The sequence below is a fragment of the Camelus dromedarius genome, chromosome 6 (assembly GCF_036321535.1).
Source record: "Camelus dromedarius isolate mCamDro1 chromosome 6, mCamDro1.pat, whole genome shotgun sequence".
Lineage (NCBI taxonomy): Eukaryota > Metazoa > Chordata > Mammalia > Artiodactyla > Camelidae > Camelus > Camelus dromedarius.
This window is the reverse complement of record NC_087441.1, coordinates 60154371-60168177: the sequence shown is the minus strand read 5'-3', so window position 1 is coordinate 60168177 and position 13807 is coordinate 60154371. Positions and strand designations below refer to the sequence as shown.

The 13807-nt window shown below is 33.8% G+C and overlaps 1 protein-coding gene across 4 annotated transcripts in view; it reads right to left on the bottom strand.

The window, feature by feature from the left end:
* RNGTT (RNA guanylyltransferase and 5'-phosphatase) overlaps window positions 1-13807 on the bottom strand; it is a 264777-nt gene that overhangs the window by 118493 nt on the left and 132477 nt on the right. For all 4 annotated transcript variants that reach the window (XR_010381315.1, XM_064486867.1, XM_031456025.2 and 1 more), the window contains exons 10-11: window positions 7375-7446; window positions 2055-2219 (exon numbers count right to left, since the gene is read on the bottom strand). Coding sequence is in view for 3 of the 4 variants with exons in the window: in XM_064486867.1 (XP_064342937.1) it covers window positions 2055-2219; window positions 7375-7446 (237 nt within the window). In the remaining variant the exon portion in view is untranslated. The remainder of the gene's footprint in view (window positions 1-2054; window positions 2220-7374; window positions 7447-13807) is intronic.

The window sequence follows — 13807 nt, the reverse complement described above, 5'->3', positions numbered from 1 at the left end:
GAAAAAAAAACTAGCCTTCTTCATAAAAATGATACATACTTCCCTAACAAATGTTTTATCATTTGTAATATCACTATTTCACAACTCCCATTGGCAAAGATAAACATAATAAGGTTGCAGGACTCAAGTTTTATCTTTCTTTAGTTTTTTTCATACATTAATCTCTACAGCAACAACCTGTCAAGTGTAGCTGCTATTCTATAACTGGTGTTACCATGTCTTACCCTTTAGACCGTCTCTGCAATACAATGTGCTTCCCCCTCTGTATTCTACAGCTTTATACTTTGGGAAGAGAAATTGAAAACAAAAAATAAGGGTAAAAAGTGAAAAGGTGGGAAAAGGGAATCTATATTTACAATTCCAAATATTAGAACTGCTTAAAAAAAAAGAATATCCAATGATGATTTCAAAGGGGGGATTATATAAGCATAAAGGAAAAAAAGTAAGAGCATGACGTTTTTCTAGTGAAAGACTACATGAAGAGTTGCTCTACATAACCACTTTAACTCCCTTAAGGACAGTTTTCTAAGCATTTCTAAGTAGCACTGAGTTAAACTAATAAAACTACACCAAGACACAGTTTCTTAAATGCTGAACTTTGAATTATGACAACACAAGCTGTCAAATTCATTTTTTTTTAAAACAAATGCAAACTGAAACAATTTGGCTTCTCCCCAACGTTGACACTGTATAATAATTTAGAAAATATTTCTATGAGAGTACATAGCTCCAATAGCAGATTTCCACTAAGGGTGTAGCCCATTTTAAGTATTAACATTATCCTCACCCCACCGACTGGGCAGGGCAGAGGAGTGCACAGGCTCTTGTAGGCACCCCTGTAATATTCCTGCTGCCAAAACAAACACAAAAGGCAAACAGTGAACTGTGGGAAGACCATGGCACCAGTCGCATGCCAAGAAGGCATTTATGCAAAATATTAAAGAAAGTAGAAGGATAACTTGGTAGACAAAAAAAGATAGGCATTCAACAGTGCTGAGATTACTGCTAAAATTATATCCAAGAGCTAATACCAAATTGAGTGGACTTGAGCAGAAGCAGTTAAAATACAACAAAAACACATCATCTAACATGTGAGATTATACTAGAAAAAAGTTTAAAACTTTTGTAATTGTTTATGTTGCTTTATCTCCTGTATTATTCAATCATAACCACCCCTCCTCCAAAACATAATAATTCCATGGTGGTACATCTTTACTGTCAAATACAATGCAGCAGTTAAAAAATGGTAGCAAATCTCTTTGCAGGACATGGAAATATCTCCAAGTCATATTGTTAAGTGAAATAGTAAGTCCCATACTAAATAATAATATTTAGCATGATGCATTTTAAGTGTCAAAACAACAAAGATAAATAAAAGACCTTCCATGTATATGTATGTGTGTGTATATATATATGTAAATTAATTGTTTAAATAAGACTATGTACCAAACACTATTGACCTTTAGAAGGCCTAATAGGTGATTTTCACTCTATATAATTCTATATTGTTTACAGCTTTTTAAAAAACATAATATGAACCAACAGCCATGAATCAAAAACTATTATGAGAAATAAGAAAGCAACCCAGTTTATGTTTCCACCACTAAGAATCTTACTAAAATAAAACAGATAAACAAGGACCTAATGTATAATACAGTTAACTATATTCAATATCTTGTAATAACCTATAATGGAAAAGAATCTGAAAAAGAATATATATACACACACATATATACACATATACATACATATATACACTCATCTATATACATACAAATATACACACATGTGTGTTTAGACACACACATACAAAAATCACTTTGCTGTACTACCTGAAACTAACACAACATTGTAAATCAACTATACTTCAATTAAAAAAAAAAGCCTTACTAAAGAGCAGATCAGGGAATTATTCATATTTGTCCAAAATAGCACTATATTCAATTCAAGTAATTTCTGGAAAAACCAAGACAAGAGGGCAGCAAAATGTCATTCATAATCCTTTTGCAAGCTGAATTCTGATACATTGTGAAGTGCTAATTAGAAAACTTTACCTTTCTTGAAGCATGGATGTCAAAAAATGGCTTATTTCTGACACTAAATGGTTCCTGTGTTTTGTCAATGAGCCCCGACTTCATTTTTTCATGTCGAGGATTTATTATTTCTCGTTCTATACACTGTAGACGAATATTAAAATCACAATCTCCAACCGGCTGTGCCTGAATTAAACAAAACAATTATTTAAATTTCAACACTAAAAACTATTTTCTCAGCGTAATTATCAAAGCTGTCACACTGTACATAGCAGTCTATGTAAATAGCATCTTTTGGAGCTGCCCAGTACAAAGCCTGCACAACCACACATGCCAGCCCTGATAACTGATCCAAAGTTTTCACATCTGAATTAAAGTGTTAATATATTCGCTAATCATTTTTATTATTTTTATGAATTAGTAATCCTCTAATGAAAACTAAAATCCAGGGGGGTAGGTATAGCTCAGTAGTGGTAGAGTGCATGTATAGCATGCACAAGGTCCTAGGTTCAGTCCCCAGTACCTCCAGTAAAAAAAAAAAAAACAACTAAACCCTAAGATTCATGTAGTTCAGGCAAGTACAAGGAAACAATACACAAAAATAAGCAACAAAGTCACCTATGATATTTTTTGTTGTTTAAAGTGTTAACACTTCACAGGCATCAAGAAGCAGAAGATATCTATTAGACAAATACATTCTCAAACTCCGAAAACTAATATAGAACAAGGTTTATGTAATATATTTAATTACACAGTTATAGAGAAAGTTCTCTTCTCCCCCATATGTATATATACAGTATATACATTATGATATACATATACAGCATATATATGGTTTGAACCATGACATAAAAAGCACATCTATGCTTTTGTATGAGTTGAGGGTAGGGGCTTGCCCTCTCCCAATAGTATATACAAATATAGCTATAACACATCATCTGGGTGACATTAATGGTCCAGGTTAGCAGCTTCACCTCAATAGCATATCAAGTAACCTCTTCTTTACCCTACAACTGGATACCCTTCCATGTATTTTCCCCATCTTTTCTGTCTTCTTCCTCTTCTCTAATCTATATTACTCAACCCAACATTTACCCAACCTAATGTTTACAAAGGGGTGGTAACATTTGCTTAATCTGTGAACAATAAATATGCCTCAAGGATGACTTTTTCTCAGCTTTGGAAGCATGACAATTTTGATACTTGGCAAAGAATAAAGAGCAAGACAAAGTGAGCAAAAGCTCGGTATGAGGCAGAAAATGTTCCCTTTACATAAAGGCATACAACTGTTTGTAAAGGGTATTTATCGAGGAAATGCTAGTTAGTAAATAACCACACAGTCCATGCACAATCTTTTCCATGTCACCTATGTCATTAACAAGGTTGAAAACCTAAAATGTGAGGCTTATTTATTAGATGAATTCAGACCCCTATAAAATTAAAGTGAAACAAGAAAGCCCTCTTATTTTTTTTTTTAAGAAATAAAATTAAAAGTCTAGTAACTGTTTAAAAATAGGTAAGTAATCTAAATTCCCTCCTGGATACTTTCCACATTAAAATATACATAAACTCACCAAAACAAGAATAGATTGAAAGTAAGTTCACCTTCACATCTCTGCTGCCTATCATAAAGGAAGTTCCTGAGAGAGAGGTGTTGAATCACTGAGAACAGACTACAGGAAGCACTCAGTAACTACTGATGAACAGGCCTCCCTGTTTTGAGTTCTTTCTCACTTCAAAACACTATCTACGCTACCAGTGGAGTTCTTCAAAACAATAAAGGTATGATCATATCATCACCATAACTAAAACCCTTCAATAGTGTCCTATTATGTACAGAACTAAGTTAAAATGCCTTGTTCAAGTAATCTGGCTGCCTACCCACCAATCCATTCTCATTTCCTGCTATGTCTCACATCTCACCACACATCAAGTACACTAACAACCATCCAACATTCCTGACCTCTAAGACTCAATCCTTCAAAATTAATTTGTGTCACTTCCTTTGTCTGCAATTCCGTGTTTCAATGACTCAACTATACCCACAGTAAGCTGGAAAACTCTCTAGTACCTCTCATATATTTCTGTATCTCTCATATATCTTTGATACTATACTGAAAGTACTATTATAACTATTTCTTTACATTCACATTCTCATTCATAAGACCAGTGGTCTGCAATTTTCTTTTGATTTTGTATCCAATCTAAACACATATCCTAACAATTGTATATAATACATGCATATTAATTTTAATAAATTGCATACATGTACAACTCTATAATGTTATAAAGCAGACAAAAATTAAATAATAGATTAAGAATAAACAGAAGTTCTCCTATTTTCTTCCTAAATCCCAGTGAACTGTTGTGGAACTGTTGTCCTTCTTTGGAGGTCAATCAACTAAATTATGAACTTCCTGAAGGCAAGAAATTATGTCCTACTCATCTGTGTATACTCAATACCTAGAATAATACTTGACACATAAAAAAATTATCAGTGAAATTCTTGCTGGACAAAATAATAAATTAAGGAACTTAAAAGTTTTAAACTACCATTTCAAAAAAAATTTTCTAATAGTGACCTTGACTTGGTGATTCAAAATAAACAAAGTAGTTAACTATCAATGAAAGCTCCATAGTAAATTTAAAAATTAAATTACATGACACTTTCAATTACAAATATACTTTAACATCAGAAAAAAATGTGACCTGGGAGGAGGGAATAGCTCAAGTGATAGAGCGCATGCTTACACACATGGTCCTGGGTTCAATCCCCAGAACTTCCTCAAAAAAAATAAGTAAGAAACCTAATGATCTCCTCTCCCAAAAAAGTAAATTAAAAAAATTAAAAAGAAAAAAATGTGACTTTAACGTCAATGAAATATGGTAGCAGGCACTCAATAAATACTTATTGAATGAATCATTGTAGACCTAGAGATAAGCATAAATGAATCATTTTTACAGCAATATGTTGATGAATTTCCTAAAGAAGACACAAAAGCACAAACTTTAGGATCTAGTGAGTTTGATTTTACTAAAATGAAAAACAACTGTGCATCAACAGATAATAATTTGGAAAAGATATTGTTTGCCAGATACATAACTAAGGAAGGATTAGAATCCAGAAAAGAAAGCTATTAGCAGATTACTTGGATCTGCAATTAAATCACAAAAGAAAAATCCAAACAAGTTCATAAACATGAAATATGCTTAACTTCATTAGTAGTCATGGAAAAGCAAATTAAAACAATCCAACTGGCAAAAAATTTTAAGTCTGATAATACCAACTGTGGTAAAGTGGCACAACTACTTCTGAGGGAAATTTAGCAATACAGCAAAATAGCTGAAGTTGCCAGTTTAATCAGAATCCTCATGATGTAGAGATGAGGAACTGAACTTTTTAAAACATTTCCCAGGTGATCACTTCCCAGGAATGAGGACTGTCCTAGAGAAACTTGGACACATATGCACAACAAAAAGTATATAAAATTGTTCTAGGGGCATGGGTATAGCTCAGTGGTAGAGCACATACTTAGTATACACAAGGTCTTGGGTTCAATCTCCAGTACCTCCACTAAAAAGAAAAAGAAAGAAAGGAAAAAAAAGAAAAAAGTTGCTCCATACAATAATAGTATAACAGTAGCAAAATATGGAAACTCAAATATCCATCAAAGGGAAAAAAGATAAATTCTGTAAATTTATACAATGTAATATTCAATAGTAATTACAGTGAATGAACTAAACACATGTATTAACACAAATAAATCTCAACAAAATCAGGTGTAGCAAATATTAGGTACCATAGTATAGTACAACGACATATATATAATCTGGAAACCTTGCAAAAGAAGATCACATATTTTTCATAGATCTACACCTAGCTGGTAAAGATATTAAAAACATTCCTGGGAATAACAAACACCAAATTCAGGGTAGAAGCTGCTTCTGGATAAAGGGTCAAGAATAGGATAAGAGAGGTGTGCACAAGAAATTTCTACTGAATCTGCAGTGACCTATTTCTTATTAAAAAGACAGTGGAGTAAAAATGACACACTGTTAAACTTCAACAAATCTGGAAGTCAGTACATGAGTATTCCTTATGTTATTCTCTATATTTTTTGTGTATGCTAAAATTTTTCATATTTTTTTAAAGAATTAGAAAACTGTTGTCTAAGACAAAGTTCCCAGGCTGAGATGTGAGCTTGCACTGAACAGTATTAAAGTAGAGCTCATTATGAAGAGGCAAAGGAGACAGCGTGCCCCCCTTCTCAAAGAAACAAGGCCACCCCACCCTTTATGTCTCGTTACAAGCCAATGAACATTATTCCAGATCTGTGATAAAGAATAAGTCAATTCTGGAATGCACTGCTTTTGGGGAATATAGTTCTCACAAAGAGAACAAAATTAAAATTTGATGGTTTCTGACCTTGAGTTTCTTAAATTCGAAACTCTGAAATATAACAAAAAAATGAGATATGTACATGGAAAGTATCCAGTAAAAAGTAATCTGGATTAATGCAATCCTGAATGTTAATACTGCAATTTAAAATGTATATCCCCAAAAAGAGATTTTTTTTTAAATTTTGTTATAAATTTTCAAAACCTTAAAATTTAACACTTCTAATCCCAGAAATCTTAACTGCTTTCAGTCTGTTTGAATACTAAGTAACTGTGTAGTTTGAATAACATATGTCTAGAGGAACGATTATATCTTTTCATGGATATACATACAATATTGAAAAAACTTCCTGCATTTATTTACAGAAGCCATCTTGTACTGTCGAAATAATTTAGACATTTATACTATAATTAAACATTAACAGGCAGACTCTTGGTGAGTCTAAAATTGTAGGAAAGGGTAGAGAATATAATTCCTATTTTTTATATCTATTTACAACAGGCAAGTTTATATCCTGTTTTTAAGTTTCCTGCTTGTACTCATTAATAACATATTTGTACCTCCATGTTATACTGTCAACACTCATGGTTTTTGGGTCTTTTTTAAGTGATAAACAGTAATAAAATCTTGAGACTTTTTTTAATTGAGTACAGGATAACTAACACAGAGAATTTTTCCATTTTACAAAATGCTGTATTATTTTATCACAATTTAACTGTTTTTCTTTACTCACTTGAGGTTCCTAAAGAATCCAAAGACAAAGAAATGTGCAAAATATTAGGCAATAAAGAGAAAAGAAAAGGAGATGTAAAAGTATCAAGTAACTTGAAAGAGTCATCATTTTTCTTTCCTACTATTTCTAAGGCAGTAACACTTTTTATTTGTTAAAAACCAATTACCTTGGTGACAATTTTTATTTTATAAGTCATAAAAGGTACTTACATTGAATTTAATTATGTCATATATCAAGTATCTAGGAACGGCCTGTCCATTTACTCTGTCAATAATCATTTCCTTGAAAGAGAAAAGAGGGTAAGTTTATTCATACGTTGATAGCAATTTCTTTAGCATGATTAAAATATAACATTCATACAGAAAGCACATAAATTGTAAATATACAACTTGATGAAATTTCAAAGTAAACATACCCACATTCAGATCAAATCAACAGACTGTCAGCACCCCCAAAAATCCCCATCATGAATTTATTCTCTATGGCGATAAAATCATATCATAATATCTCCTTATTTTTTTTATATTTGAATTACTATGATACATTTTATGTTTGAATTACTAAGCAACTATCAGGATGAAGGGACTACAGTTTTTAAATTCCAAGTATCAGGAACATTTTAAAAATTAATTTTGTTAAATCATTATTGCTTCAAGTTTTGTTATATGCCAATTGCTTTAATTATAAAATCCATAGGTATAAACGGTGCCCTTATTATAGATAAAACTCCCACGTGACCCACATGGTCTTTCTTAGTTCCCTATCACTCTACTACAAACAAAGGGAACAGGACAAGAGAGTATGATATATCACAGCCATTAAGTGAAAAAAAACTTAAATTCTGCACTCTGACAGAAAAGAGATAAAGGACACTAAAGGATGATTACATGTATAAAACGTATTATTTTATAAAATTTTAATTCTTAATAATAGGTTTATACCTAAAATTATTTTTCTTTCCTCATATTCTTCCTAGAAAACCAAGCAGTATTCTGTTAACCAGTTTCATGACAGAATATCCATACATAACCATCTAAAATTACAAAGAACACACTGATTTAGGACAAATAATTTAATAGTTAAGAAACTATTACCCATGGATTTCTTTCTCAAACATATATTCATTAAGCTATAGACATTTATTTATGGTTATCATCTTGAATCCAACACATGATATAAATCACTTGTTATTTTAAACTGTTTACTGACGCAAACTCAGTGGTTATTCTTGTCTTCATTTTCCCCCCTCTTCTGATGAAGAGTAATTAAAATAGCAGAACACTCTTTCTGCCTGAAATAAAGGCTAAAGGACTCCATACTGAATTGGAGAAATAATCTGAGCACTATTGGAGTAAAGTATGGCTTCCAACTAGCTGAAGAAAACAATCACCCAAAGAGAACAGACCCCAGAGATTCTAACAAAGACCCCATACCTAGGCTGCATTCTTCCCAACAACCTCCTCACCACAATGTCTCCCTTCCCTACAGCTGCCACTATCACCCTAGGTTACAGAAAAAAAGTAGGTAAACATAAACTACCTAAGTCTAAAATTTAGTTAAGAAAACTGGACTGCAGTATTGGTGGGACTATAAAATGGGACAACCACTATGGGATAAGTACAATAGTTCTCTCAAAAAAAACAACAATAAAACTACCACAGGACCCAGTAATCCCACTTCTAGGTATATAGCCAAAAGAATTAAAATCAATATCCTGAAGAGATATTTGTACAGCCATGTTGATAGCAGCATTATTCCAATAGCTAAGAGGTAGAAGCAACCCAAATGTCCATCAACAGATAAATGGATAAATAAATATGGCATACACATATAGCAGACTATTACTCAACCTTGAAAAGGAAGGAAATCTATCACGTGCTGTAACATGGATAAACCTTGAGGACATTATACTAAGTGAAATAAGCCAGTAACAAAAAGACAAATACTATATGATTTCAGTTACATGAGGTATCTACAGTAGTTAAATTCAAAGAAATAGAAACTAGAATGGTGGTTGCCACAGGCTAGGGGTAGTGGGGAGCTGTTTAACTGGTATAGAGTTTAAGTTTTACAGAACAAAAAAGTTCCAGAGATCTCCTGCACAACAATGTGCATATAGTTACCACTGGACTGTATCCCTAAAATTGGTTAAGATAGTAAGTTTTATGTTACGTAGTTTTTACCACACTTACAAATAAAAATTAAAAATAAATAAATAAAATCTAGTTAAGAAGTGTAAAACACATTTTCTCTTCTGACCAAACTGGAGAAACAGGACCTAGATTTACCCTCCTGCCTGAAACAACCAAAGATGTGGACAAAATACATGAAGAAATCATCTTCAAGGTACTGGACATCCAGCAACAAAGGACAGTAACCCCTGCAAGACAGTAAATGAACTATATGAGCCCTACAATTGTCCCAGCTTATTGGTCGAGGAGAGTTTCCAGGCTTCAATGCAGGTAGGGGGATCTCAGTAGTCCCTGTAGAGCCAGTCTCCCTGAATTGAGAACACAAAACAGATTGTCTGGGGGGACCAATGAGGAAGGAGTTTTCAGTACAGAGTATGAGAGAGGGGGAGAAAGGGTGAGGAAGGGAGGAAGGAAGAGAGAGAGAGAGGGAGGGAAGGAGGGAAGGGGAAGGAGAGAGAGAGAGAGGGAGAGAGAGGGAGGGAGGGAGGGAGAGAGAGAGAGAGAGAGAGAGAGAGAGAGAGAGAGAGAGAGAGAGAGAGAGAGAGAGAGAGAGAGAGGTGGCTGCCCAGAGAAAGAACTCCAGAGATCTGCAGATAGACCCCCGTGAATATTCAGCAGAGTATGCATATAAGGAAGCCATTTAGGGCCAGGCAAAGAAGCACCCTCAAAATCTTAGAAAGACCCAAGAAGGTTGGCAACAATGCCTGTTCCCACTAGCCAGATTAGAAACTCTCATAACTCACAGGGCACTGAGTACTTAGAAAGCTCTTGTTTCAGTAGTGGAGAGTAATTATCCCTAGACTAAAGACTGCTCTAGTCCATCCAGTAAATCTTTAAAACAAGACTCAAAAGCTGCAAGTAAATTAACTGCATGTCAGAACAAAGATCAAAAATATTAATAGAAATACAAAAATATCAAGCCCTCAACAAGGTAAAATTCAAAATGTCTGGCATCCAATCAAAAATTATCAGGTATGTAAAGAGGCAAAAATATACAACCTATAAAGAGGAGAAAAATCAATCAAAATAGGCCTAAACCTGTGAGAGATGTTAGAGACAGCAGCCAAGAATATGAGGATGGCTTATTATAACAGTATTCCATACATTCAAAAAGGTAAGTAAGGGCAAAGAAGACATAAAAAAGGCTAAAAATGAATTTCCAGAGGTGAAAAATACCATGGTTGAGATGAACAGCAATTTAGACACTGCAGAAGAAAATATCAGTGAACTTGAAGACAAAGGAATAGAAACTATCCAAAAAGAAACACAGAAAGGTTGTTTTGTTTTAATGAAAACATTAGTAATTAAATCTTCAAAGGGAGGAAGGGTAGAAATGCACAAAAAAGGTCTACTTTTGATGAAAATTGTACACCCACATTTAAAAGATGCTCAACAAACCCTAAGCATAAGAAACCTGAAGAAAACTACACCAAGGCACATCAATTGTCTATCCCTCAGGAACTTGTCAGAAATTCTTCCACCATCTTTTGGCACCAAATATTGCTATGGAGAAACCTGAAGCTTAAATCCTTCATTATGGGCCCTCCCCCAACAAAGAAAAGAAAGAAAAAAAAATTCCTGCATGCTTGACTTTCCTATCCTCTGTACTTTTCTATATTCCATTCCCTTTGGTTGAAGTCCACAGGCATCCAGTGTTCTGCCTATCTATCCAGTATTTCCTGAACCCAAACCATAATACACATTCTTAATTCCTGCAGAAGTTAAGTACATAGTCCCTATCTTCAAGGGACTTTGTTGCAGGAAGAGAGGAAAATATGTAAGTAGCTAGGTCCAAGGAAAAGTTATAGTTTTAATGATAGATGGCCATATATATAGAATGACCATGTAGCTTATTGTCTAAACCAGGATACTTTTAAGAGTGAAATAGATTACTATTAATAACTGTACTAAGACAAAGTATACACCTATACTATTCCAGCCAAATAAGGACATATGGAATAAACTTATGGAGAAGGAATAGCTATTTCCACTTGAAGAGTAAGAGAAAGGTTTGAAAATAAGGTGAATGATCCATTAGTTGAATCCTGGAAAACATGGTAGATATTTTCTAGGATTGTGGATGAGCCAAATGGTATTAAAAAGGCATGAAAAAAGTGGTAAGCTGTCCAAAGCTCAGTATAGGTGGAATTTATGGTTCAAGGGCTCACAGTCAAAGATGATGCTAAAGACTTACACATGGCCCATAGCAGGGAGGGATAAATTACGAATTTGGGATTAACAGATACATGCTACTATATATAAAATAGATAAACAACAAGGACCTACTGTATAGCACAGGGAACTTTATTCAATAGCTTGTAATAACATATAGTAGAAAAGATCCAAAAAAGAATGTGTATATGTGTGTGTGTGTGCAAAACTGAATCACTTTGCTCTATGCCTGAAACATTGCACAGCAACAAAGGAAGGAAGGAGGGAAGGAAGGAAGACAGAGAGACTGACTTAGGCATGACCCACCCAGGATATAAGGAATATTATGCTGAGTAGTCTTTCATGCTTTGGGCAATGGAGAACCACTGAAGGGTTTTTAATAAGAGGAAGTAATTAACTGCCCTCTGGAAAACCTGTGGGCCTTCAAAGCTCATCTCAAAGGTAGTTCATTCCTTGAAATCCTTTCAGATAAGGCCCACTTGATTCTAATTATCATAGTCCATCTGGGTGATCACATGTTCCAGAATTAGCAATGATGGTTACACAAGTTTGTGAATACTAAAAAACACTGAATTAGTCACCTAAAATGGTGAATTATATTTCAATTTTTTAAATAAAATCAAAATTAAAAAACCCTAAAATCAGTTCTTCAGATTGAAAGGAAATGATGGAATTGCAGATATACAGCATATACTGAATGTCAGCTATGTACATGTTGATTATATGCATTCTATAAATGTATGTGCAACAAAATGACTAAAAGGAAATACATCAAAATGTTAAAATGTAATCTCTTCTTGACATCTGTATTTTATAACATACAGGCTTTCTAAAATTTTAACAATAAGCATGCATATTCCTTTAAAAAAATTAATAGTTGAAAAGACATGACATTTTTCCAAAATTTCTGCTATTAACTTTAATGATTAACTGTTATATCCTCCTTTTAGCCTCAGTGTGAAATTGATTGAATTTTCACTAATTTGTTCCAAGTGAATAAATGCCGTATTTCTTAACTCCTATCTTCCACATTTTGTGGGTCAAAAAACATAATTTAGAGAGCAAAACAAAAGCTTCAATGCTCACATCTGACAGCCAGACAATTAGGTAGTTTGAGTTATTCCTGGATTTGGAATTTTACAAAAACAATTTGCAAATGAAAATGTAGAAGAAACAGGAAACTACAGAGAACTGTTTTAATTAACTAACTGAAAAAAACAGATATGGCAACTATAATTCTGGTCCAAGTAAACTGACATCATGAATCATATTGCTATTTTAAAACCTCTTAAGAGTCTATTATGTTGCTCTCAGTTATCCAGGTTTGGGGTGAAAATAATAGTATTGCTAAGTGAAATCTGCAGATGGTTAAATATCTTATTTTTAAGCATTATTTCCTACCTGGAATGCCCTCAGCCCAGGTCCAACAAAAATCTAAAGAAATCTTCCCATATCTAATGACAACTCCTCTATAAAACATCTTCAGTTCCTAACTAACTAGATGTAATTTATTTCTCCTCTAAACCACCAAAGGACTTGTTTTAAATACCATCCCTCAGGTTACTGTTTTATTCACTACCTATCATTCTCCACGACTAGGCAACGAAGTGAACGTCTCAAGAGTGATGCGTTCTCCTCAATCTTCTAGGCAATGCCTGCACTTTTGGCACAGCACATGATAGAAATGATAAACTACACTAAACTTTGGCAAATGCTATTACTTAAGAATCTTTTTCTTCCTTTTATTTTATTAATTACAATGCTTTAAAAAAAAAACTGTCTTAAATAAAATGAAGGTAACAAAAATCAGAACAAATGTTCTTGCTGTTCCCATGAACTACCTACCAGAGCTGCTGTACTGGCTATGCAGTTAACCTAAAGCACAACTCCAGGGGTGCCAGTCACAACAACTACAGTGAGAATGGACTACAGTGGACTATCTCTCCAACCTTATGCAGTGGCTCCATCAACCACAAGGGGGTGTGTGTGTGCACACATAGCACGCACCTACACACACACACAAACACACCCAAATATTTAAAAGTTTACATATATAAAAAGTTTACAAAATGATATTTTACTACACACACTGTCACAGGAAAAAATTTACTAGTAGCCCCTAGTATAGATAACTCTTTGTGACTTGATCATTACTCTGCTCAGTCTCTGTTTGCCAATCAGTCTCATTCAACTATACTACCTTCTTTCCTCTTTCTACTCTCTAGTACCTGGCTGGCTATAGTCTTCCCCTCTACCTGGACTTCTGTCATCACTCATT